Below are 24713 nucleotides of genomic sequence, written 5' to 3' on the forward strand. Positions count from 1 at the left end.
AGCATTTAAGCAGGCTCGGGTAACCTCACTGCTTAAGAAACCCTCTCTGAATCCAGCACTTTTAGAAAACTACCGACCGGTATCCCTTCTGCCTTTCATTGCAAAGACCCTTGAGCGAGTTGTGTTCAATCAACTCTCTATGTTTCTTGAAAGGGACAACCTCCTAGACAACAACCAATTCGGCTTCAAAAGCGGCCATTCGACTGAGACTGCCTTGCTCTCGGTAACTGAGGCACTGAGACTGGCAAAAGCAGCTTCCAAATCCTCAGTGCTCATTCTGCTGGATCTGTCTGCTGATTTTGACACAGTTAACCACCAGATCCTCCTGTCAACACTTAAGACGATGGGTATCTCAGGAACTGCCCTCCAGTGGTTCAGGTCTTACCTCTCTGGTAGGTCCTACAGGGTATCATGGAGAGGTGTAGTGTCTAAGTCACATCATCTAGCTACTGGGGTTCCCCAGGGCTCAGTCCTTGGACCACTTTTTTTCTCCATCTACATGTCACCATTAGGTTCCGTCATTCAGAAACATGGCTTTTCCTATCACTGCTATGCTGATGACACTCAACTCTACTTCTCATTTCAACCAGATGATCCTACAGTCAGTGTTCATATCGCTGCCTGTCTGACAGACATTTCTGACTGGATGAAAGAGCATCATCTTAAACTCAATCTTGCAAAGACAGAATTACTTGTTTTCTCAACCAACCCAGCACTTCATCAAAATTTCTCCATTCAGCTTGGTTCATCGACCATAACTCCATCAAGGACAGCCAGGAACCTTGGAGTTGTGATTGATGACCAGTTAAACTTCACTGACCACATTACTGCAACAGCCCGGTCCTGCAGATTTGCTTTATACAACATTAGAAAGATTAGACCCTTCCTATCAGAACAGGCTGCACAACTCCTGGTTCAAGCTCTTGTTCTCTCCAGACTGGACTATTGTAATGCTCTTCTGGCTGGGCTTCCATTATGCACTATCAAACCCTTGCAGCTGATCCAGAATGCAGCGGCGAGAGTGGTCTTTAATGAGCCGAAGAGAACGCATGTTACGCCTCTCTTCATCAAACTGCACTGGTTGCCAATGGCTGCTCGCATCAAATTCAAGGCTCTAGTTCTCGCCTACAAAACAACCACTGGTTCTGCACCAATATACCTAAACTCACTTGTTCAGACTTACACACCCTCCAGAAGCTTGCGTTCTGCGAATGAGCGGCGCCTCGTGGTTCCATCCCAAAGAGGCATGAACTCGCTCTCACGGACATTCTCCTGGACCGTTCCCACCTGGTGGAATGACCTGCCGATCTCAATTCGTGCTGCCGAGTCTGTAGCCATTTTTAAAAAACATCTTAAGACACATCTTTTCCAATTGCACTTTTCCTATTGCACTTGACCAATACAGAATAGCACTTACTGATCATATCTACGTCTCTCATCCGGATTTGTGCCTTCAGGCGGGTATGTTACATAGTTATCATAGCTACCAAAATCCAGTGTTCTGTATTTTGTGTACGTGAGTTTTTGCTGTCGATGGCTATTGCTGCGCGTTTAGCTAGAATGCCATACAAAACCAACCTATTGGGCCACTGAATCCGCATTAACGACAACAGTTGGGGCATCAGCCTTAGTCCTAATGGGTTGTTATCATAGCTATCAAAATCCAGTGTTCTGTATTTTCCGTACGTGAGTATTTGTTGTAGCTGGCTAAAAAAAAAAAAAAAAAAAAAATTGTGTACTGTGCTAATTAATTGAGATTTCTTACAGCTCTTACAGGTTGTTGGCCTTGTTTGTCTCGTTGCTTCTATTGCTCTACCCTTTTTTGTAAGTCGCTTTGGATAAAAGCGTCTGCTAAATAATTAAATGTAAATGTAAATGCATTAATCACAGAATATTAGGTCTGGCTTAAGACCTGCACTGATCTAATTACCTCCTCAGCTGTAGGCTACACGCTCACTAAAGACACATCCGACTGTGTTTACCTGAATACTCACCAGACCACGCATTTTTACATATTTTTGACCATTCAAATCCAAATAATAATCCGCGATAGAACTGAATAGCGATCGCATGTTTGTTGTCTGAAAGAACAGAACACGCTTCAGAACAGAGTCCGGCAGCGCGAGCACGTTCCGCACCGCGCCTTTTCTTCTCATGCGCACATTTCTGTTCCTTTCTTTGTCATGCGTTGCATGTATATATTTAACTCTTCTGCTTCTAATGTTTATTGAACGGCTGAATTAAGAAATATAGCTCATAGGCGCTGTCCTCCTTAAAGTACCGGTACTAATAATAGTCCATATCGTACTGTTTGTAATAGCAGGGTATCGCAATACTTTTCTAGTTCCGGTATATCGTGCAACACTAGTGCAAACTGAGATATTGACTTTTCTAGTTATGGCAGTTTATTGCCTACAAAAATTGGCCGGTTTGGACTACAACAAGTTTCTTCCTGGGTTGGTGACATCATAAACCCTTGCTAGTCACTGCAGATGTGACTTTTGCCCGTAATGGTAAGGGGTGTGGTGTTTCCCGACAACCTGTGCTTGGCACTTCAGCCAAGAAAAATACATGAAACTACATTTGGCCATCTAACCAATCTAAGACCATTGCGTTTTTCGGAGGGATGGGCTTCATAGAAGCAGGAATCAAACAAGCCGTTCAAAGGACAGTGGAGACAGCAGTGTGGAATAAAGGTCAAATATAAGAAAATACAGCGTTTTTAAAAAAATTATTTAAAAGTATTAAGACATGTTATACTGCGCCCCATAAACACAACCAGGCCTAGAAAAAAATGACACAACCACCCCTTTAAGTTTGTTGGGTGTAGTGTACTGGTCAGATTTCCATACATTCTGCAAGTTGTTAAAAGCAGTTCTTGCCTTTTACCAAGGGCCAACCTTCTGCGATCTCTCTTGAAGCCAATATGGAAGTAATGTAAACTGCAATTCAGCGACTGGCCACTAGGGACATGCTCCAGAAGGGAGCAGAATCTCATTGAGCCCCATGTTAAAATTCGCAACTTTACAGCCTGGTACAAATTGTGGTTTTGGCCTATACGGCTAATTTTTACCTTCATGACAACTGTGAAGGGGTGAATTTTTTTTATAACTCATTCGTTTGTTATTTAAAGCCTTAATGTTCTACATAATTTAGGGCTGTGGTTACTTTGAGTGACAGGTGGATAGCCATTTATCCGCCGTCTATAGTCATTGCGTCACCTAAGCTCAGCTCACGTCCCACCTTTTTGCCCATTTTCTGTTATCTGGGTGTGACACGCATTGACTCGCTCGGAAGATGGCGACGCCAGCTCGTCTCTATTTTACGCTTCAGAACGGCTTATTGGAATTCTATGAGTGACGTCACGGACACTACATCCATTTTTTTTTTTTTACAGTCTATGCCTTTGAAAGACAAAGTTTAATGTCTGCTCCAGCTCCACCATCTTCTCAAACTGTACTTCCCAATTATGTAAATTGGTCGGTATCAGGTAGTGCCTGTCCTTCTAATAGTACTGATGGTGAGGGATCATTGTTAAGGATCATGACTTCAGATTTTTGGGTGTTGATTCTTAGGCCAATTTGGTTTTTAATGTTTTTGAAGGAAGTCTTTTATGCTCACCAAGACTATGTATTTGATTAAAATTACAGTAAAAATAGTAATATAGTTTATAAATGTATATATTACAATTTAAAATCGGATGCCTTACTACTTAAGTTTACTTATTCTGTGTGAATCTAGTAACGTTCTGTTCTGTTCATCTGATGCTAATGAGAGCAGCCGAGGATCCTCACTAACATGTTGGACTAATTGAGGTTCTGAAGGAGGGAAATGTGGCTGCCGCCCCCTCTGCGATTACATAAACTCAATAACAACGCAGAGCAGCCAGAGTCTCCGGAGGCCGCAGTAATTAAGAGAGATCCTCCCGAACAGAGGCATCGTTAAGGTTGCTAATTGCCTGGAGAGCTAATGATGGGGTAGATTTGCATTCCCTTGGACCAAACTCTCCAAGAATGCAGCGACATCCGTAGCCCCAAATGGGTCATGGTGGGTAGGGGAGACTGTACACTTGGAGTGGGTTTATGTTTGTCCTCTGAATGGAGCCAATTTCAAGCTTTCACACACTTTCTCCTGTTGATATTAAATTCTGGACAGCGTGACACAGACAGTGACCTATCTACAGTGTTTACATGTCCAAATTCTTTAAATTCCTCTTTTAATTACATAATATTCAGGATTGTATGAACCATGCGGTCCTTCCCAAACACAGTTGGTACTGTAAAAGCCCGGAACACACCAAACCAATGTCAAAGAACGGTGCTGAAATAGACTGTGTCTGCACACTGAAAAAAACTAAGCTGGCTAGCACTCAAAAACGTCTCAACCCCGGGCTAAAATGTGCAATAGGGCTGGGTGGTATGATACTCTATGCTGCGTGACTGTAGAAAAGTATCAGATGGTAGAGATTATGCTATAATATTTGCATTACAGCATAGATAGTTTATTTATGCTGATGGTCATCATAACTGCTTTACATGCAAGATTGAGTAAAAACAATACAGGAATGTGTTTCAATGTTTTAAAGTAGTTCTATTGCCTCTTAGTTTGTAACCATTATCACGGCTCGCATAATTTCAAAATCGCTAGCCTAGTAGTCCTTCGTGCAGGCAGGCACTCCTCGGATTTTGGTAGTCAAAAATGAATTGAACTAACTATATATATATATATATATATATATATATATATATATATATATATATATATATATATATATATATATATATATATATATATATATATATATATATATATATATATATATATATATATATATATATAACAATTATATTCAACTCTCATTCTGACCCTCTGTCTAATATTATTAGTTGTTAAGGGGTGGCTCCTTTGAAGCTTGTCAGTAAACATCCACCGCAACCTTCTATGCACACCTTGGCAGTAGAATAAAAAATGGCAGTAGTACATTTTTTTTAGCTTAGTTGCCAGACTAATATTTTTATATTATGATATGTTTATATTATATTATACTTAATGATAGAACTTTAGTCATTAAAACTAAAACTGTTGGTAAGCATGTATGAATGCATATTTGTCATTTAACTGAACTTATGACAGGGGTGGTGCAACCCTTTCATGCATGAATTATGAAAAACATTATCTAGATTTAAGATAATTTTTATTACTTTAATGTGATGCTAAAATGTAAGATATTGTTGGTGCTTCTGTAAAAAAAAATTGATAATAGTAATATATGATAATACTACTACTAATAACAATATACAATGCACTAAGGATTAATGAGCTACTGGGTTCATAAAACAGGGACAGGAAAAGGTCAGCGCCAGCCAATGAGATTGCCGTTGCCGCGTAAGTTCTGCCATGGGCATATCTTCTGCTTATTCTTAAAAGCTGAAATTCTAAATTAAGTCTGGTATTTTGACAGGAAAATAGAACAAAGAATATTGTTAACATGTAGCGTGTCGATTCTGCGTGGTATGTAAGACTCTCGCGCGTGTCTGTTTGTGAGAAATGCGCTCAGCAAAGCTACGGCGAGTTGAGCTGAGAAACTCACGCTCATTCAGTTTTCAGCGAGTGAAAATATATTGATGCTAAACAAACTTATACTTAGACACACACACAGGCGAGTAAAATGTAAGAATTTAGCCAATGGCTAATGATGGATATTATTTAGTCACCCAGAGTGAACATTTACTTGTATATGCGACTGTTTACTCGCATTGTAGAGCATTGCACTGTTATGTTAACGTCACTATAGGAAACTGTATCAATGCCCACTTGCTATTGTCTTTATTGCATTTAAAGACACAGGTTTATGAAACTGTTCACTTGTGGCTTGCAATGTATAGCTGCTGTCAGATCCAATACAGCTGACTGCTTCATCTGTTGAGAGAAGTTTCTCTGCAAACAATCTGTCAAATTCTCCAAACAAACATTTAATCCTCAGATGTAATCTATAACAGCATTAAAAAGCAACCATCCACTTGTGCTGGGTATTGAAAGAGCTTTTGAATGTGCTCTCTGTTTCTCTGTGTAGCTGCGCTGCTGACCACACATTTTATAACATAAAATATTTGTCAATGATGCTGACGCTCCAAATCCTCCGCCATCGTCCTGTCAGTTATCTCTCCTTACTTGTCATGTGATAAGTGAAATCTGACTCCTGCTGCTGCTACAGAGCAGACGCTTTCATTTTCTGATTAGAGTGTGCTTTGTCCAGCTCAACAAATTATTATTTTTTCTATAAAAAACACGGCCGCGGTGGCCAAGTGTAATTGGCTGATCACCGCTAACGGTGACTACAGCAGCAAGCCTAGCAAATATAAATGTATTTGCCAGAGTGATGTCACAAATCCCACAATATCCAAAACAAGCCATTTCTGGAGTTTGGTTAGATAAATGCATTGTTTATAATTAGGAGGATAAGAGAGAGGTGTAAACTTGGGATGTTTTATTGCTACTAAGACCTCTTATGTAAAAAGATCAAGACAAATTCTTTTTCATGTCATAACCTCTTTAAAATGATGGCTGATGAGATAGCTGATTAAATCATATTCTGATTTCTCATACATTTCTATATATAAAAAAAAAATAATAATAATAATAAATAAATTTAGGCATAACATAATGTACAGTATGAAAAAAATATATTCAATGAGATCTGCTAAAATTACATTTAGCAGTAAAAGTTTATACATTTTAAGTGAGCATTCAATGAAATCTAAATGTAAAAATAAATGAGCATGAATAATTAAATATGAATTAAATGTTTAAATAAATAAATGAATAAATGCATTACGTTAAATAGATATTAACAATAAATTAAAAATAAAATCTGTAATATCAGCCAACAATCATATGGTACCGCTATATAATGCATCCTTAATTTAAAATTTTTATTACCTTGTATATTTAAAAACAAACAAACAACACCAACAATTACAACAAAAAACAACAACAAAAAAACGTATTTAATATGAAAAAATGATAAAAATGACCATGATATAAAATGACTTGTGATTTAAAAGAATTGTCATAAAACCCCTAATGTACAATATCAGAAAACCGAAATAAATTGCTGTTTTTATTTATGACTTTGTGGCACATACAAGAGATGGACTGGCCCTTTTAATGACTGGAGACTTTTGATTATTCTTTTTAATGTTGTATAGGAATATCAAAACTATCAAAGGTCAAATCAGGGTGAATAAGCAGAGCTACAGGGAGAGATAAAGGCTATAAGCCCTCAGGCGAGGATCAGAGGGAAAACAATCTGCCCACGCCTGGAAACAGTAGTTTTACGGTGTATTCCTAATCTGAGATTTATAATCTATCCACTTTATTTTGCAACGCAGAAGTGAGATATTTTCTGTGCGGCACTTCTGAGACGTTTGCTGCTAGGCAAATAACCGGAAGAATAACAATGTGCAGTATAAGTTATTTGCACTACAAACCAGTGTGAAACAAAACATGAAACGTTGTTACAAATGGCTGCATCTGCTCTTGCGCTAAAAACAAGGTAGCTCAAATATTAAAGATCACTTTACAGAACCCATATGCTTAGCCCACACACACATACAAATCCAGTCATTACAAATCCAGTTCTCATACGTCATGTGTCTTGGGTTTTGAAGCTGTGCATCAGAGAGTCCAGGCATGTTTTAGCTGTAAGGTAAATAGTTCATCAACACCTTGGTGAGAACTTCCACAAGGCTGCTGTAGGACAAAGCTTTACTGAGTCTTCAGGATCTTTAAAGGGATCATACAAAATTCTTAATATCTTTTTAAAAATTGTGGTTTTCAATCATGGGTCCTTTTGTTATTCCTTATTATCAGCTCATTAAGTGTGACTCATGTGAGCTTCATGAACTCAACTAAGTGTGTCAGATAAGTGAGACATACAAAATGTGCAGTGGAGGGTCCCTAGTTCCAGCATTAAAAACCACTGTCTTAAAGCCTGTAGTAGCTGTAATGCATTCATTTTTATGTGGTGTTTTGTTTTCATCTGAAGCAATATTCTGTCAGCTCTAACTTGCCGTGTTAAATTGATTTCCAGAGCATTTTTTAAGCTTTAAATGGGGAATTGTTTCCTATCCTTCATGTCAAAATCTTTCATTTTATCAATAAATTCACTTCGAGTAATACTGTTACCAATCAAATGAAATCAGTATTGAAATCAGCATCTTTCTCTACTTAAGAGGAAACAAGCTGCATCCGAAGTGGACATTTAGATGTATTTACACTGACTGTTTAATGAAGAGCAGAGGTGGCATGAATGCATGAACACTGCGAGTTTATAACTCCATACATAATGTTGTGAGATTTAGTGCTTTAAATATGTTTTTAGAAATGCACAAACATTAAATATTAGGGGGAAAAAACAATTATACTTTTAAATGAAGTTCTCTGCACAAAACTCAAGTAGGGTTGCAGAGGGGCTGAAAATGTGGCCAAAATCCTGGAAAGTTTCCAGGATTTTTTGGAAATTTTCAGTGCCTCTGAAACCCTTTCAAACTCAATTTGCAGTCTTGCACTGAGCTTTGTGAAGAGAACTTCCTTTTTTTGCACTTAGGTTTGCAACCCTGTGCAAGTGCAAGTAGTCCATTGCATATTGAAGAGCGGCCAGCGGAGTCTTGATGGGATTGCAAAAGGAATAAACCACCCCGTACAATCCGAATGAAATTTTAATCAGATCTGGCCAATTCATTCCGATTGAAGTGGCTACATGTGATTATTATTTTATTTATTTATTTTTAATTCTAGTTATGCTACTAGTCCGATCACAATCGGATTATTAGGAGAGATTATTAAACATGGCAAATATAATTTTTTTGAGTTAATAAACCTAAACTGACTCTAGAGTGCTTTCACATTCTCTTTATGGGTGCTACATCTTTAACAACACACTCCAGGAATGTCAGTCATGTGGCACCTTTCTATGATTCTTGGTTACTACAGTGTCGGTGGATTTGAGCTGCAGTCATGTGGAATGGGATGAAAGCTGTTCTGAAGAACAGGTGAAGGCAGTTTACCTTTCAACAGCAGCCAGGGGCTCAGAGTTGTGGAAACTATGATATGCATCTGTGGCATTTCAGCTTGATGTCAAATTAAACCTGACTGAGTCTCTGCATCTGTCGGTTTAGCAGCTTTTTTTTTTTTTTTTTGCCTTTCTCTTCTCACACTCCTTTTTTTTTTTTAATCATCCCACAGAAATCCTGAGAGCATTGGGTAGCAGCCTCTGGTCACATGATGCCATTTACAGTGAATCTAATTGGCCCGTCCCCCTGGGGATTCAGAATATCTGGCGGGCGAGACTTCAAGAAGGCCATAACTGTTTCCAAGGTAATTTTCCTCCCTGTTAACCAGTCCAGAACATAGTTCATTACCTTGATCACTAATGTAAAAACCAAGGACATTAACTCTCATACCTAATCACTTAATATAATGTCTTACTTTTCGAGTTATTCACTGGTGTCTATCTGTTTTGCACTGTCTCCTTGACTACTTCAACTTAACAAGAACTGGATAATTCAAGAGGAAGTTCCTGGTTTTTGTATTGCTTTGCGGATGGTCAAGCTATTGTTTTTGTCCTCCTTTTTCCTTACAGGTATTCTCCATTCTCTTTTTAGAATAATAGAAAATATTTTGTACTACATTGGTTTCACACTTTTACGTGGATCTGAGTAACAGGTTTATCAATCTACTTTTTTTTGCATTCAAGCCTTTAACACTCGGGCATTTTTGAAAGACTGTTTTTCATTCGAGAAGTTCTGCTGTTCTTCTGCCACCTAGTCTGGAACCCATTTATTTTGTTTTTCATGGGCTTTGAGACAATTTTCAAATTGAACCAAAACAGTTCCTCTCAACTAGAAAAAAAGTTCATTTTTACAAAAACTAATTCCATGTTGTGTTCCAAAAATACGCCACAGTGTTTCTAATTAAAGGCAGCTAATGGAACCTTTCCATTCAGACCCTGGTAACATCTGCACTGTAATCCAGAATACCATTGGGTTTAAATTTAAACCACTTAAAAACACTGAGACTTTTTAAACATTTGTGCCTCTCATTATCCTTATTGTTTCTCATTATTATTCCCAACCCACTTTAACCCTATCCCTTTAAAGATTTAACTGTCTCAGTCCTCTAGGGCTGTGTTGTGCCCTCAACAGTCAATATGGGAAGAAAATGAGAGCCTAACAGTGTCCATGCAGTGCAGGAGACCTTTGGTATTAAGAGGGGTTGTAAGAAACACAGAACAGAACAGCACGGGTTTTTTTTAAGAGGGCTCCAAAGAGCCTCTTGGAGACACAGGTCAGAGTGTAGTGGCAGGAGTTTGGCATGGGCACAAATCTTGTACTCCCCTCTTTTACATTGTTTTTGTCTAATCTAACCCTTTCTGGTTCTCCGTGATTCCTTAAGTTCCCTTTCAGTCGGTCACGTTCGACTAGACGTGCCGATTTTCGGTACTAATGCAATGTTTCGGTCGATAATGCGATTTATCACGATAATGAATATGCACGATATTGTTATCGTGGGCACTTTAAAATATCGTAAATAATAATTTATTAACAATTAATAATTTTTTATAATGCACTCAAGAATACTTTGCCCATCAACCGTATAAATGCTCAACTCCACTGTATTCTGCGTCAAAGGGACACGAGCTCAGGTGTAAATGAGAAGCACATGAACGAGTGAAGGAGACGCGCTGCTGAAGTGCCGCTGACAGCAGAGGGCGCTGATGAACGGCAGAATGCACCGGTTATGCCGGAAACGTTTTTAAAACAGCCATTCGTTTTTTTGTAATCTCAATGTTGTTCATCACAGCACCAAATACTTAATAATTAAAGACTTAATAGGCTATTTAATTTCAAACTTAAACATTTTTATGTTTTAATGTGGACTACAACATGCCCTGTTGTAATGATTAGAACTGTTCTAATTATTTGTTATTGTTCAGTAAAACTTTGAGACATACGACTTCATTAGTTAACATGTTAATTTATTATTACCAAACTGACAATGAAAAATACTTATAAAGAATTAATTATTCTAAGTAATGTTAATATCTTAGTTACTGTTTATTAACATTCAAATCAAAATAACTTTTTTAATGGACCTAAGATAAAACTAACAATGATCAGTATTTCTTAACTAACATTAACAAAAAAATTATACTTTCTGTAACAAATGTAGCTATTGCTCAATCTTAGTTAATGCATTAAATAATGAGACCTTATTGTAATTTGTAACCCTACCTGTTGTTCTTTATAGCCTAATTCTTTTGCACTTTAATCTGTTTGAAAATTGTACTTTTACAACAAAAAAAAAATCAAGAGACCACTTAACACTGATTTTCTCTTAATTTTTTTTCCTAGAGCTGTATATATTTTTGGTGCATTATTGTATTTAAACATTCAGTTAATTTTGTTATTACAAAAATAGTTCTTAATGTAGTTGTTATGCTATGGCAACACTTTTTTTTGCAACTTATTTCAATATCGTGATAATATCGTATATCTTGATAAAAGCAATTCAGCAATTAATCGCAACATGAAAAATTGATATCGGCACATGCCTACATCTGACTGCCTTCTATCTAGCGAGAGAGAGAGAGAAAGCGTGTGCCGGGGGAAATTGCTCTTGTGTTGGCCAGACGGCACAAGACAGCGCGACCGCGATCTCACTGCTGCTGAGAGAGCTGCTGTTTTCACAGCAAACTGAGAAACTGAGCAAATTGCACTACACACACACACACACACACACACACCACACACAGTTGGTTCGGTGGGCGTGTTCCTTTTTCTGGTGAGAGCAGAAAACAGGCTGCACACAAAACCTGTTATTCCTCTGTGGTCGATCCCTGGGTGCTTCAACACCTAAAAGAGCAAATTTTCCTCACAAAGCTACACGGGTGACGTGCCGTCCTTTTCAGGATGTCTTTCCACCCGTGCGTTTCTGGATGCGGTCGTTCCCTGTTGCCCGCTGACGGTCACAAGCGCTGTATCACGTGCCTGGGCTTAGAGCACGCTGAGGCGGCGTTTCTGGATAGCTCGTGTTCTCACTGCGGGAACATGACTATCCCAGCGCTTAGGTCGAGACTCGCCTACCTTCGGGAAGGTGGAGTCCCCCTACCCATAGCTCGATTTAGGTCTATTCCTGCCCAGCAGAATAGACCTACTTTGACGGATGGCCGGGGTGACCTGAGGATCATGTTTAGGGGAAACCCGTCGAGTGAGCCTCCGCGGGACCCTAATCCCTCATAAGCGCCGCAACCGGTGGTGCTTCCGGATGACCCCATTGGCCTCCCACATGCGCGGCTTTCGGTGTCTTTTGGGGCACCCGCGGACAAGCAGATGTCGATCGCTGCATCGGAGGGGGAGTTTCAGTCCTCTGGGGATGAAGATTCGGCTGTACTCCCTCCCTCTTGGAGAGTAGCAACGATCGAGTTGGAACCGGAGTTGACCACTATGCTTTCCCGGGCCGCTAAAAAGGTCGGGCTTGAGTGGAACCCTCCACCACGTCCTGAACCTTCTAGCCTCTGTGCTGTCCGGGTCGGGTCCCTGCATGCCGCTGGGCTGCCCCGCAGCGGGTACGTCTGTGGTGGCGTTAGTCCTGTGGGTGCAGTTGCTGGAAGCCGGGCTAGCGCTACCCAGCCCGTCCCGCTGGCTCATCCGCACCATCAGACTCGGCTGTGCAATTCAGTTCGCCCGGCGTCCCCGACTTTTACAGCCCGTACTTCGTTGTACCCAAGAAAAGCGGCGGGTCACGGCCGATCTTGGACCTGCGGTTCTCACCGAGGAGTGCGTCCAGTCGGTGTTGAACTGCTTGAATTCGTTCAAATGCAGGACGGCGGTCCCACTGAAACAATTTCAGAGGCTCCTAGGGCATATGGCATTTGGAGCGGCGGTCACGCCGCTCAGGGTGTTCCATATGAGGCCGCTTCAACACTGGCTACACGGCCGAGATCCCTCCGTGTCTTAGTTACACCGAGGTGCCGCCAAACCTTCAACCAGTGGTCGGACCCTGTGTTTCTACGGGCGGGGGTGCCCCTAGAACGGGTATCCAGGCATCCGTTTGTCTCCACGAATGCCTCATCCACCGGCTGGGGTGCCACGTACAACGGGCTTGCAGTTTCAGGTCTGTGGACGGGGCCTCAACTGCAGTGGCACATCAACCGCCTAGAGTTGTTAGCAGTTCTTCTTAACCTGAGCCACGTCAGCGCGGCGATCCAGGGCAAGCATGTTCTGGTCCATATGGAAAGCACTGCGGTTGTAGCGTACATCAACAAACAGGGTGTACTACGCTCCCGTCGTGTGTCACATCTCGCCCGCCACCTCCTGTTATGGAGTCTGAAGTATCTGAGGTCACTTCGAGCCACTCACTTTCCGGGCCGGCTCAATTGTGCGGCCGACGAGCCCTCACGGTAGCCAGTGCTTCCGGGAGAGTGGAGACATCCCCAGGTTGTCCAGCTGATTTGGGATCATTTCGGGGGCCGCTATGGTAGACCTGTTTGCTGCCCTGGACACGGCCCATTGCCAGTTGTTTTATTCCCTGACCGAGGGGACCATCGGCACGGATGCGCTGGCCCACAGCTGGCCCCGGGGCCTAAGCAAATATGCGTTTCCCCCAGTGAGCCTTCTTGCACAGACACTGTGCAAGGTCAGGGAGGACGAGGAGCAGGTCCTGTTGGTGTCGCCATACTGGCCCAACAGGACATGGTTCCCGGAACTAGTGCTCCTTGCGACAGCACCTCCTTGGCCCATTCCTCTGAGGAAGGACCTCCTGACTCAGAGATAGGGCACCCTCTGGCACCCGTGTCCAGACCTCTGGAAACTCCATGTCTGGTCCCTGGACGGAACGCGGAGGTTCTAGGTGGCCTGCCACAGGCTGTGGCAGACACCATCACTTCCACTAGAGCTTCCCCTATGAGGCACCTCTATGCGTTGAAGTGGAACCTGTTCGTCGACTGGTGCTCTTTTCATCGAAAAGACCCCCAAAGATGTTCGGTCAGGGCCGTGCTTTTCTTCCTACAAGACGGGTTGGAGAGAAGGCTGTCTCCCTCCACCCTCAAGGTGTATGTGGCCGCAATCGTTGCCCATCATGAACTAGTAGAAGGTAAGTCTTTGGGGAAGCAAAACCTGATCGTTAGGTTCCTGAGGGTCGCGAGGAGATTAAATCCGCCTCGTCCCCCCTCTATACCCTCTTGGGAGCTGTCTCTGGTGCTCAGTGCACTTCAGAGACCTCCCTTTGAGCCTTTGCATTCAGTGGAGTTAAAAATTCTGTTTCTAAAGACAGTGCTCCTGACGGCATTGGCCTCTATCAAGAGGGTAGGGGACCTGCAGACATTTTCGGTTGACGAATCGGGCCGGACAACTCTCACGTAATCCTGAGACCCCGGCCTGGATACGTGCCCAAGTTTCCCACCACTCCCTTCCGGGACCAGGTGGTGAGCCTGCAAGAGCTGCCTTCGGAGGAGGCAGACCCGGCCTTGGCTTTTCTCTGTCCTGTCCGAGCTTTTTTTCTCTGTCTGCCCAGCAGGGCCGGGGCCACCCCTGGGACTCCCATATGTAGCACTTCCCACGGCCAGTCCATACGTGTAATTTCCACACGTTATCTCCTTTGGGGGAGTGTGGCTTCCGCAGCGGCCTCCAGGGGACGCTTTCCCAGCGTTATCCAATAGTCTACTGATTGGGTCTTGTGGGGTGGCAGTGAGACTCTCCCTGCAGGAAATTCCCCGCCTGTTAAGACGGGGTCCAAGGGACTCCCGCAGGGCGCTGGAAGTGGTAGTAACTATGGCGTTTTCCATAGGGATCCCAATTCGGTGGTCTAAGTCCGACGTACATCGAATGTGACCGACTGAAAGGGAACGTCTCGGTTACGTATGTAACCCTCGTTCCCTGAAGGAGGGAACGGAGACGTACGTCCCGTCGCCACAGTTGTTGTACCATCACTGCAGTTTGAGCCACGGGTTCAGCTCCTCAGTGAAAAACAACAGTGCGTGGCAATCGCTTCCGCTTTATACCCGCGCAGCGGGGCGGGGTGCGACATGCAAAGCACGCATGCCAATGTTCATTGACCCGTTTTCTATATCTCGAAGCTGATAGGGGCTCCCAGAAGTGATCCCAATTCGTCGGTCTAAGTCCGACGTACGTCTCCGTTCCCTCCTTCAGGGAACGAGGGTTACATACATAACCGAGACGTTTTCACATACATGTTTTAACACTGTTGCAATTTGGGTTGCTTAAGACAAACCTCAGAAATCTCCTGAATCTCCTAAAAACTACCAATTGACCTACAGGGCTCAACAACTTTAACCCTGTTCATGTGCTTGTCCTTCGGACAAGTATTCTGTCATTCACTTTTTTTTTGTGGTAAATATAATTTATTCTAAAGAAATATTCTCATTTAGCTTTGATATATTTAAATCTGCATATTTGGGATATTTTTTACTTTTATAAAGGACATTTTTCCCCTAATCTTATTAAATATAGGCTATGCTTAATGTTTTATTCTTACATTTGATCAATAAATTAAATTAGAATAAGACACTATAGGGCTTTTACCTATCAAATTAAATAATTTACGCAGAAAAATTTAATTGCATTAAATAATGTTATGAGATTGTTTTAAATATTTTTTGAATTTACAAATAAGAAATGTTGGCAAGAATGTTTAAACATGAAACTAAACTGTCAGTAGGTGGTGGCAGGTGAATTACTCACTCATTAAGAGAAGACGTTGAGTTGATTTGTTTAAACGGCTGATTCATTCAAGAATAAGGCAGTCTTTTAGAAATGGTTCATTGAATCTTTGACTCAAACGATCCATTCAAAGCTGAATCATTAAGTAACACACTGTTGATGTGAGATGCATTATGGTTCTGCTGTGATTTTTGTTTGGAATGTTTTTTCGCTGTGAAATATAACAAAAACAGTCAATATTGGATCTAAAATGTAAGTGCCGTGATGTTAATTGTTTGTGGTCACATTGTTACATTTTCAATCGTGATGGTATTCAGCAGTCATGGTCGTGTGACTGATTAACTGTATCATATGTTATAAATATAAAAACTCCACATTTTGAATATTTACAGCAGTTTCTCTGTGTGAGCAGTGCTCATTTGTTGAGTTTTCTCCTCGAGTGCCTGCGCGAGCATCAGCAGCTCAACCGTCAGTACTGTTAGTACATTATATTATCCACTATCAATCGCCACTTACACTGATTTAATGCAGAATCATTCTTGGATTTTGGTGATCCCCTAGTTATTTTTTGTTATTGGCATTTTAATCAGGATACTTGTCCGGACGAGCAAGTAAAATTATCTTTCACTTGCCCCTTCAAAAAAATCCACTTGTCCCGGACAAGCGTTAATGTCGAGCACTGACCGAGATATTCCTATAAAAATACTTAACACCACTGACAGTCATTACATAATTTGAATTCTACAGTTAGATATGAGGGTAATCTGTTTCTCAGGTCTTTTTTCGCCATCATACACAGAGGGTAAGTATATTCCAGAGGTGTAAAGAGTACCTGAAAATTATACTTGAGTAAAAGTAAAGATAACTTGCAGTGAAAATGACATTGACATCATTAACTATAACAGCTCTAAAGCATTGGAGACTCAGGAGACTGTTGGTATGAAAAATCTTGTAGATTAGGCAATATAGCAGGTCTATTATGTTATGATGAACTATGACTTTCACCACTGAAGTTCTGAGTTGTTCAAAGCGTTTCCAAGGATACTGATTGTTAGACGGTAGCTGTCTGAAAATGGCAACATGATTTAAGAAAAACATAAGCTGTTTAATAATGTTGTCAAGCAAAGTCAGGGTGCCCATGGGTGCTTGGTCCACCGCCGAAAGCACCAACACTGGGCACATGAGCATCATAACTGGACATTGGAACAATGGAAGAAGGTGGCCTGGTCTGAATCATGTGTTTTTTTTTTACATCACGTGGATGGCCGGTTGCATGTGCATCGTTTACCTGGTTTGTCCTACACATGGCACCAGAATGCACTATGTGAAGAAGGCAAGCCGGTGGAGGCAGTTTGATGCTTTCACTGTAAAAAATTTCCTGTAGAAATTACAGTAACTTACTGGCAGCTGGTTGCCAGTAACTTACTGTAAACTAACTTACAGTAAAAATACTGTATTACTATATACAGTACAGTTTATCTTACTGTAATTTGTTTTACAGTACCATATATTTTTTACTGTGAAACTTACAGTAATTTTATTAATTTACTGTAAATCATTTCCCACTTTTTCTTTACTGTAAAACTGTACAAATTGCCAATTACTATATTTCAACAGGTCATCATAAATAACAATAAAAAGAAGCAATGACAACTGCTTAATTTTTTTTAAATTTTGTTTTTAATCATTCAGTTGTAAAACTTTGTTTTGTGAAAGCCTGCAGCAACTTTTAAACATAACATTTTTAAGACTATTTATGAACAGATTCAGTCATAAAAACTTACAAATTCAAAAGGGCTGTACAGTAAAAAAAAGAAAGCAAAAAAAGTCTACAAATAATAATAAACCAGAACAAGAAGACAAAGATTAATAATAACAGAAGAAGAAAAAAACAGGAAACAACATTTAAGAAAAAAGTTTTTGCTTAGTTATGGAAGCTTGTTTCCGCCACGGAGTTAAAAATAAAAAAGGTAATTGCAAAAAAATACAAGATACCAATCACATCGTGTATAGAGTCAGTGGGCGGGGCTTAACATAATGACGGCAGAGTTGCGCTTGCGTGCTTCTAGTAAACACAGAAACTGTCGAACGGCGGTCTGTTGAATCAGCTTTGACCGCGACTCTGGAAGACTTGGAGTTAAGCTTTCCTCTGAGAAAAGAACAAAGAACGACACTGAAGTCATTCTTAAAAAGAGAAGATGTGTTCGGTGTTTTGCCGACCGGATACGGCGAAAGTTTAATATATCAACTAGCTCCACTTCACGTTGCTCTGGTTGGTGTAGCGCTATCCTATGGCGTGCAGAGGGAGTTTGAAAGACAACCGTTTATCCGCCCCTCGGATTGAGCCCTGTCTATGGTGAGTTTCCAGACCAAACATCTTGATGTGGGTCTGGCTTGTCAGGCTACTATCTTTCCACTTCTTTTGCTGACCTGGAACTTTGAGGAGCACTTGCTGTTGTCAGGGTTAATCCTCACAGTGGACCTTTACATAAAAGAAAGAATTTGTAAGATCATTTGATGTGTAAAAACATTTTAAACATTGGTGTCATTTACTCACACTTATGTTGTTTCAAACCCATTAGACTGGTTCATTTTCAGAATAAAAATAAATTAATCTCTCATTCTCTCTCTCTCTCTTTATTTTTGTCTATCCAGTCAACCAAAGTTTTTTAGCATCAAGTGCATAAAGACAATGTTAAAGTAATCCATATGATTTGAATCCATATGCACTTTTTGAAACGGTATATTTTGGTTAAGTGGACATTCAGTGGATGGACAAAAATTATGAGATTAAAAACATCTTAATTTGTTAAAGTTTGGAACAACATGAGGGTGAGTTAATAACAGAAGTTTCATTTTTGGATGAACTATTCATTTAACTCTATTAAGATAAGAAACACAGACTGAAACACTGAGATTGCAGAATACATTATGGATCGTGGATTGAAGGTGAATGTTTGTTTTAGTTTTTGAGTTTCTACATTGCATTGATTCACATTCATATACCATGAGTCTTCGGCACAAACGTGATTCATTCACGTAGTGAGTGTAACCGGTCTTTAGAGCTCCTTGATAACTATTCAAACAGCTTATAACAGCTCAAAAGAAGCCTTAACCTTATTAAAGATGTAAAAGTTTGTTCATATATATTTTATATAATAAAAAATGAATGCAATTACTACTGTTGTCAAAAGTACCAACTGAGGTACCAAGTCGGTACTGAAATTCAAAAAATTTGATAATATTTGCATTTCTGAACGGATTCTTAAACACCTCTGATTCACCATAGTGTTCACATGCTCGTAGTATATCTGTGATTGGAGTGAATGCTAGTATAGTCACATTTTTTTAATTTCAATACCAACTTGATTTTGTAGTTGGTACTTTTGACAACACTAGTAAGTACACAAATCTACAAAATGCATAACATTGTTCTACTGGTTTTTGAATATTCTATACAACATAGATATTGTGACTTTAAAAGGGATAGCCCACCCAAATATGAAAGTTTTCATCACTTCAAAATATTATATGTAAACATCTTCAAAATATCTTCTTTTGTGTTTCACTGAAGTAGTAAGTGATGACAGAACTTTCATTTTCATTTGGATTGCATTTGGTTGGACTATCCCTTTGATGTTTAATATTATAGCATACTGCAAGATGTACTTACCTCTGAAAACTCCAAAGTATTGGTTGCTTCCACTTGGTACTCGTTGTTTCAATTGCCAGCATCAATGCATTTTTCTGTGTAGAACTGAATCCCCTAAAATAATAATAATAAATTGATAAATGTAGTGTTTAACTTCTGAAAAACATTTCACATTTTATTTTGGTGTCAGTGGCAGTATGTAGATGGAGCTTTTGTTATTAGTTTAAAAGGATAGTTTACCCAAAACTGACAATCATAATTTACTTAGGCCTACCTTTGTTATTCAAAAATGATTATCATCATTTAGTTACCCTTGTTATTCAAAACTTATTAAGGAGATGTTAAACAGAATATTAAACATGGATGAATAATGAACATGCTACGAATAAAGCAACATGTTTGCTTTTAAAAAACTATCCTAGAACTACATGATTCTGAATAAATTGACAATCTTTTTTTGTTACAAATAGAGTTCACATTTCTCCCATGGTTATGCAATTATAACAATTATAAACAACAATTATAAATAATATGAAATTTACTAGAGGTGCTGACAAAATATATTATTGCTGCTATCCATTTAAATGTTTAATTAATTTTAACTATTATTAATAGTTAATACATACATCAGTATATTAATCTCTTTTAATGAAAATGATAAATTATAACTACTATAAATACTTTTTAGAGCCAGAAATCTGACATTGACATTAACAAATATATATATAGAGAGAGAGAGAGAGAGAGAGAGAGAGAGAGAGAGAGAGAGAGAGAGAGAGAGAGAGAGAGAGAGAGAGAGAGAGAGAGAGAGAGAGAGAGCGCGCGCATCTCGAATGTACAATCTTAGATATGAAGAAACGAGGGGGGGAAAAAAGATCAGATACGAAAAGCTCTGGCTTCGTGTGGACAAAGACTGGCCCATTTGGTCGACACTGTACAGTGTACAGCCTTCAACACTGAATCTAGAAATCAGATCGTGCTGTTCCGATCTGTTCGTTATGTGATCCATGGCCTTTCTGTGTTTGCAGTAACTTACATGTGTGACTGAAGTGCGGAGAGGCTTTGGCACGTGCACGGGGATTCAGGAACGAACTCCACACGCAAACCTGAAGTTCGCCATGTTTTTGTGCCCTTTGGCATAATTAATAAAGGCAAATAAGACGCCACAGTGCTTGCATACAAACATTGCGTGTTTTATTCTAACAATAAGTGCATGCTGAACATTTATATGGGGTACGTAATAGGTTATCGGCAGACGATTGTGTAACTTAGCGGGGGTAAATCACTGATTTTAAACTAACGTTAAACCCACAAAAGCTCGTTTTTTCACGTGAACACTCACCTGCTCATAATGTGGTCGTCAAACCTAAGACAGAGACCAGCTTATCCATATTTTGATGGTGAAACGTCCATAAAAAGGAAATAAAAAAAGGAAATATTAATATTTGGAATGAGAGCTCTCTGAGCTCTCCACAAGAGAGCTCTCTGAGCTCTCACAGTCTCTCCACACAGTAACGTTATGTATGTGAGGTTGCGTTTTTTTCTTCTTTTTTTGTTAAACTACAAATATAAAATATACAAAGAATAAGTAAGAATATTTGCACAAACCTTTGCAGCTGACATGTTCTTGCATCTGTGCCTGTCTTCTTTTTTCTTCCTTCTCCAAGCGGAAATAAAAGCCTTTCTGTGATTGGTCAGGTTTCGCGCTCATTTTTCTCTCGCCAAGCAAGCCGTTCTGTGATTGGTCAGGTTTCGCGCTCATTTTTTAATACTGTATTTTGATTTACAGTAAATTAAAAATACTGTATTTTAGTGGTGCCAGTGGGAAATTTCCCACAATGCAACTTTAAAATACAGTAACATACTGTATAACTGTCTTACAGTAAAATACAGTTCATTTTACAGTTAATTACTGTGAAATTTACAGAAATTGCTAACAGTGTTGGACAATGTTCTTCTGGGAATCATTGGGTCCTGCGATCCATGTGGATGTTACTTTGACATGTGCCACCTACCTAAGCAGTGTTGCAGACCATGTACACCCTTTAATGGAAACGCTATTCCCTAGTGGCTTTGGATTCAGCAGGATGATCTGCCCTGCTACAAAGCAAAAATGTCTCAGGAATTTTTGCGGGGCACAATATGTTTGCCGTGTTGACTTGGCCTCCAAATTCCCCAGATCTCAATCCAATCGAGCATCTGTGGGATGTGCTGAACAAACAAGTCCAATCCATGGAGGCCCCACCTCACAACTTACAGGACTTAAAGGATCTACTGCTAACATCTTGGTACCAGACACTGCAGCACACCTTCAGGGGTCGAGTGGAGTCCATGCCTCGACAGTTCAGGGCTGATTTAGCAGCAAAAGTGAGATAAACACAATATTAGGACAGGTCAATATTTTAACAGTCATAATGTTGTGCCTGATCAGTGTATATTGAGGCGCCATGTGAAACGAGGCATACTCTGATTACATAAGCTGCGCTTCATTGTCCGTCTCTGTAGCAACAGTTAATTGGCACTCGAGCAGGCCCTCAGACATGGCACCTCTGCCCCTCTGCTTTCAGCTAACATCAACAACAACAGCTGACTGGCAGTCTGCAAGGCGTCTCTGCCATGCTGTTTGAGTGTTTGGAATCAGGCTGAGGTGTTGCTTTCCTCTTCTCCTACTAATGAGGTTGTGGCCTTATTGACTGAGTCTTGAGGGGATTCTAAGCTTTGCTTAACTAACAGCAGTCCTTGTATAGTTGTGTTTAGGATTTCTGCCAACTATAACACCACTATAAGTAGGCCCATTTGGTTGGTTGATATCGTAAAAATGTGAGAATCTGTGGCACAATTTAAAACATTGCTCCGTTTGTTTGGCCACTCTGACTGCATTATTGAGTCAAGAGAGTGTTCAGAAAACAATCATATTTGTAAGCCATAATTTTTTAGCAATACAAATTTGCACACTGTAAAACGAGTAAAAAATATACACATTAAAGAAAAAGGACTAATAATTAATTCCACTTTTTCAATATTGGCAAGTTACATTGTTAGCTTAGTATAATTGAGCAGATTTGGGAAAAATGTATTTCATATATAATTTTTTTTAATTAATATTGTTTTTATATATTATGGAATACCTCTGTTGACACCAACTTAATGGCTTAAAGAGTTCTAACTGGTTGAATGTTTTTGTCCCAAGGTGAACGTTGGCAGTAAGGCAGAGACGGCCTGTCTTCAGCCTGGTGACATCATCATGGAGATTAATGGACTCAATACTGGCGAGATGCTGAACGTAGAGGCACAAAACAAAATCAAAAGCTGCACGACACAACTGCAACTGCTCGTAGAAAGGTAAGGGTCCCTTTATTTTCTTTATTTACAAATTCCCCCCCCCCCCCCCCAATACATTCTCAGCTGGTCTGTATTGTGTACAAGTACTTTATTACTGGTCTGAAATAATGGTTGTTCATGAAATATGAGTGTTGTGACATTTTAATTCTGAAATATAGAAATCTTTCACTTTAAAGTGACCTCAAAGTCAGTTCACTCATATATTGTAATATTCTCAATGCCTCTTGATAGCTATTTTGGGCATGCAAAACTCCTCTTTATTTGTATGGGGAAATAATGATATCTCAAAAACGGCTTGCAGTATATTTTAATGAACTAAGTAATGACACATTTTTCTATAATTAGTTTAAAATAAGTTAGTTGCATGTAATTATGCATATTTAATAGTTAAATAGTCTTCATTGCATAAATTATAAACTGAATATAGGTTAATTCTTATTAAAGCTACACAAGTTATTCAGTCAAGAGCAGTTAATGATTTTTCTCTGTCTTTTGTTCTTTGATTTACATTAACGACAGACAGAAGCAGGTTTATTTGGTTGCTCACACACATCCTAACTCTTTACGTTAATTCAAGGCTTTAGCTAATTAAGACTGGCTCTGGCATGCTCTCTGAAGCAGCATTCTGTGTGCATGTTTTGGGTGTTTGTTCACAGAGAGCCACTTCACAGACTGCGCGCCAGTACAGAATTGAGTTTTTTTTTTTTGCGTCTTATTGTGCTTGAATGGTTTAACAGCACTAAAATTAATTTATATAGCGTGAACGTATACTCTAGCACAGCCAGAGGATGACAAATAAAAATGAATGCTGCGTTAATTGTTAAATATTTTTTATTTGTTAAACTGAAAAAAAGCTAAATTAACATTTTGATATCCCCAATTCCAACAATATCTGACAATAATTTTCCAATAAATGTTATTTCTTTTAAAAAGATTGTCATTTATGTTAATAAAAAACAAATGAAAATCACTCTTCTGGACTGAATAACTTCTTTAGCTTTAATAGGGATTAATCTCTAAATGTTATTTCTTATGCTTGAATAGAGTTAAAAAGAGTATACATTTCAGTTTGTTCCAGCCAGTGCGCATGTCCAGTCCCAAGCACACGTCTCAGGACTCTGACTTTATGGCAACAAGGGCTTCTAACAGCAGCTACAGTGCTGTGATGACTTTACCGATTGCCTTTTAGTTTGAAGACAGGACTTATTCTGCTGTATTGCGCGTTGCACTTTCTTCCTTTCATAGAAATACTAAAAACTGCAAAACTGCAGCTCTTGTGGGGTGTTCCCGGTATCTATCAGTATTTATCAAAAGTGGTCCAAGGAAGGAACAGTGACGGCGACAGGGTCATTGGTGGCCAAGGCTCATTGATACATTGAGCTATAGTAGCTTGTCTAAGTTAATGCAGGTTCTGATAGAAAGGTGTCAGAACCTTAGAAACATTTTTTTTACGGATGCGTGTACGTCTCTTACTTGGAGAACACATGGCACCAGGATACACTATAGGAAGAAGGCAAGCCGGCCCAAGCAGTGTGATGCTTTGGGCAATGTTCTGCTGGGAAACCTTGGGTCCTGCCATCCATTTGGATATTATTTTGACACATACCTCCTACCTAAGTATTGTTGCAGACCATGTACACCGTTTCCCTGGAGGCTGTGGCCTCTTTCAGCAGGATAATGCGCCCTGCCACAAAACAAAAATGGTTCAGGAATGGGTTGAGGAGCACAACGAGTTTGAGGTGTTGACTTGGCCTCCAAATCCATCTCAATCCAATCGAGCATCTGTGGGATTTGCTGAACAAAAAGTCCGCTCAATGGAGACCCCACCCTGCAACATACAAAACACAACTTAAAAGATCTGCTGCTAACATCTCGGTGGCAGATACCACAGCACACCTTCAGGGGTCTAGTGGAGTCCATGCATCGGGTCAGGGCTGTTTTGTGAGCAAAAGGGGGGGTCCCATAATAGTATAATAGTA

General features: G+C 39.9%; 1 protein-coding gene and 1 long non-coding RNA gene across 2 annotated transcripts in view; one reads left to right on the forward strand and one right to left on the reverse strand.

Annotated features, from left to right (window-relative positions):
- pdlim2 (PDZ and LIM domain 2 (mystique)) overlaps nt 1-24713 on the forward strand; it is a 102821-nt gene that overhangs the window by 19424 nt on the left and 58684 nt on the right. Inside the window, exons 2-3 of the mRNA XM_067414641.1 lie at nt 9247-9378; nt 22583-22734. Coding sequence (XP_067270742.1) covers nt 9283-9378; nt 22583-22734 — 248 coding nt within the window. The 5' untranslated portion in view covers nt 9247-9282. The remainder of the gene's footprint in view (nt 1-9246; nt 9379-22582; nt 22735-24713) is intronic.
- On the reverse strand, nt 17439-21323 carry LOC137038091 (uncharacterized). Its single transcript, XR_010897371.1, has 4 exons — nt 21001-21323; nt 20735-20774; nt 19414-19506; nt 17439-18222 (listed from the first exon to the last, which is right to left on the reverse strand). It is a non-coding gene; the product is annotated as an uncharacterized lncRNA (long non-coding RNA).

Source organism: Pseudorasbora parva, chromosome 13 (assembly GCF_024679245.1).
Source record: "Pseudorasbora parva isolate DD20220531a chromosome 13, ASM2467924v1, whole genome shotgun sequence".
NCBI lineage: Eukaryota > Metazoa > Chordata > Actinopteri > Cypriniformes > Gobionidae > Pseudorasbora > Pseudorasbora parva.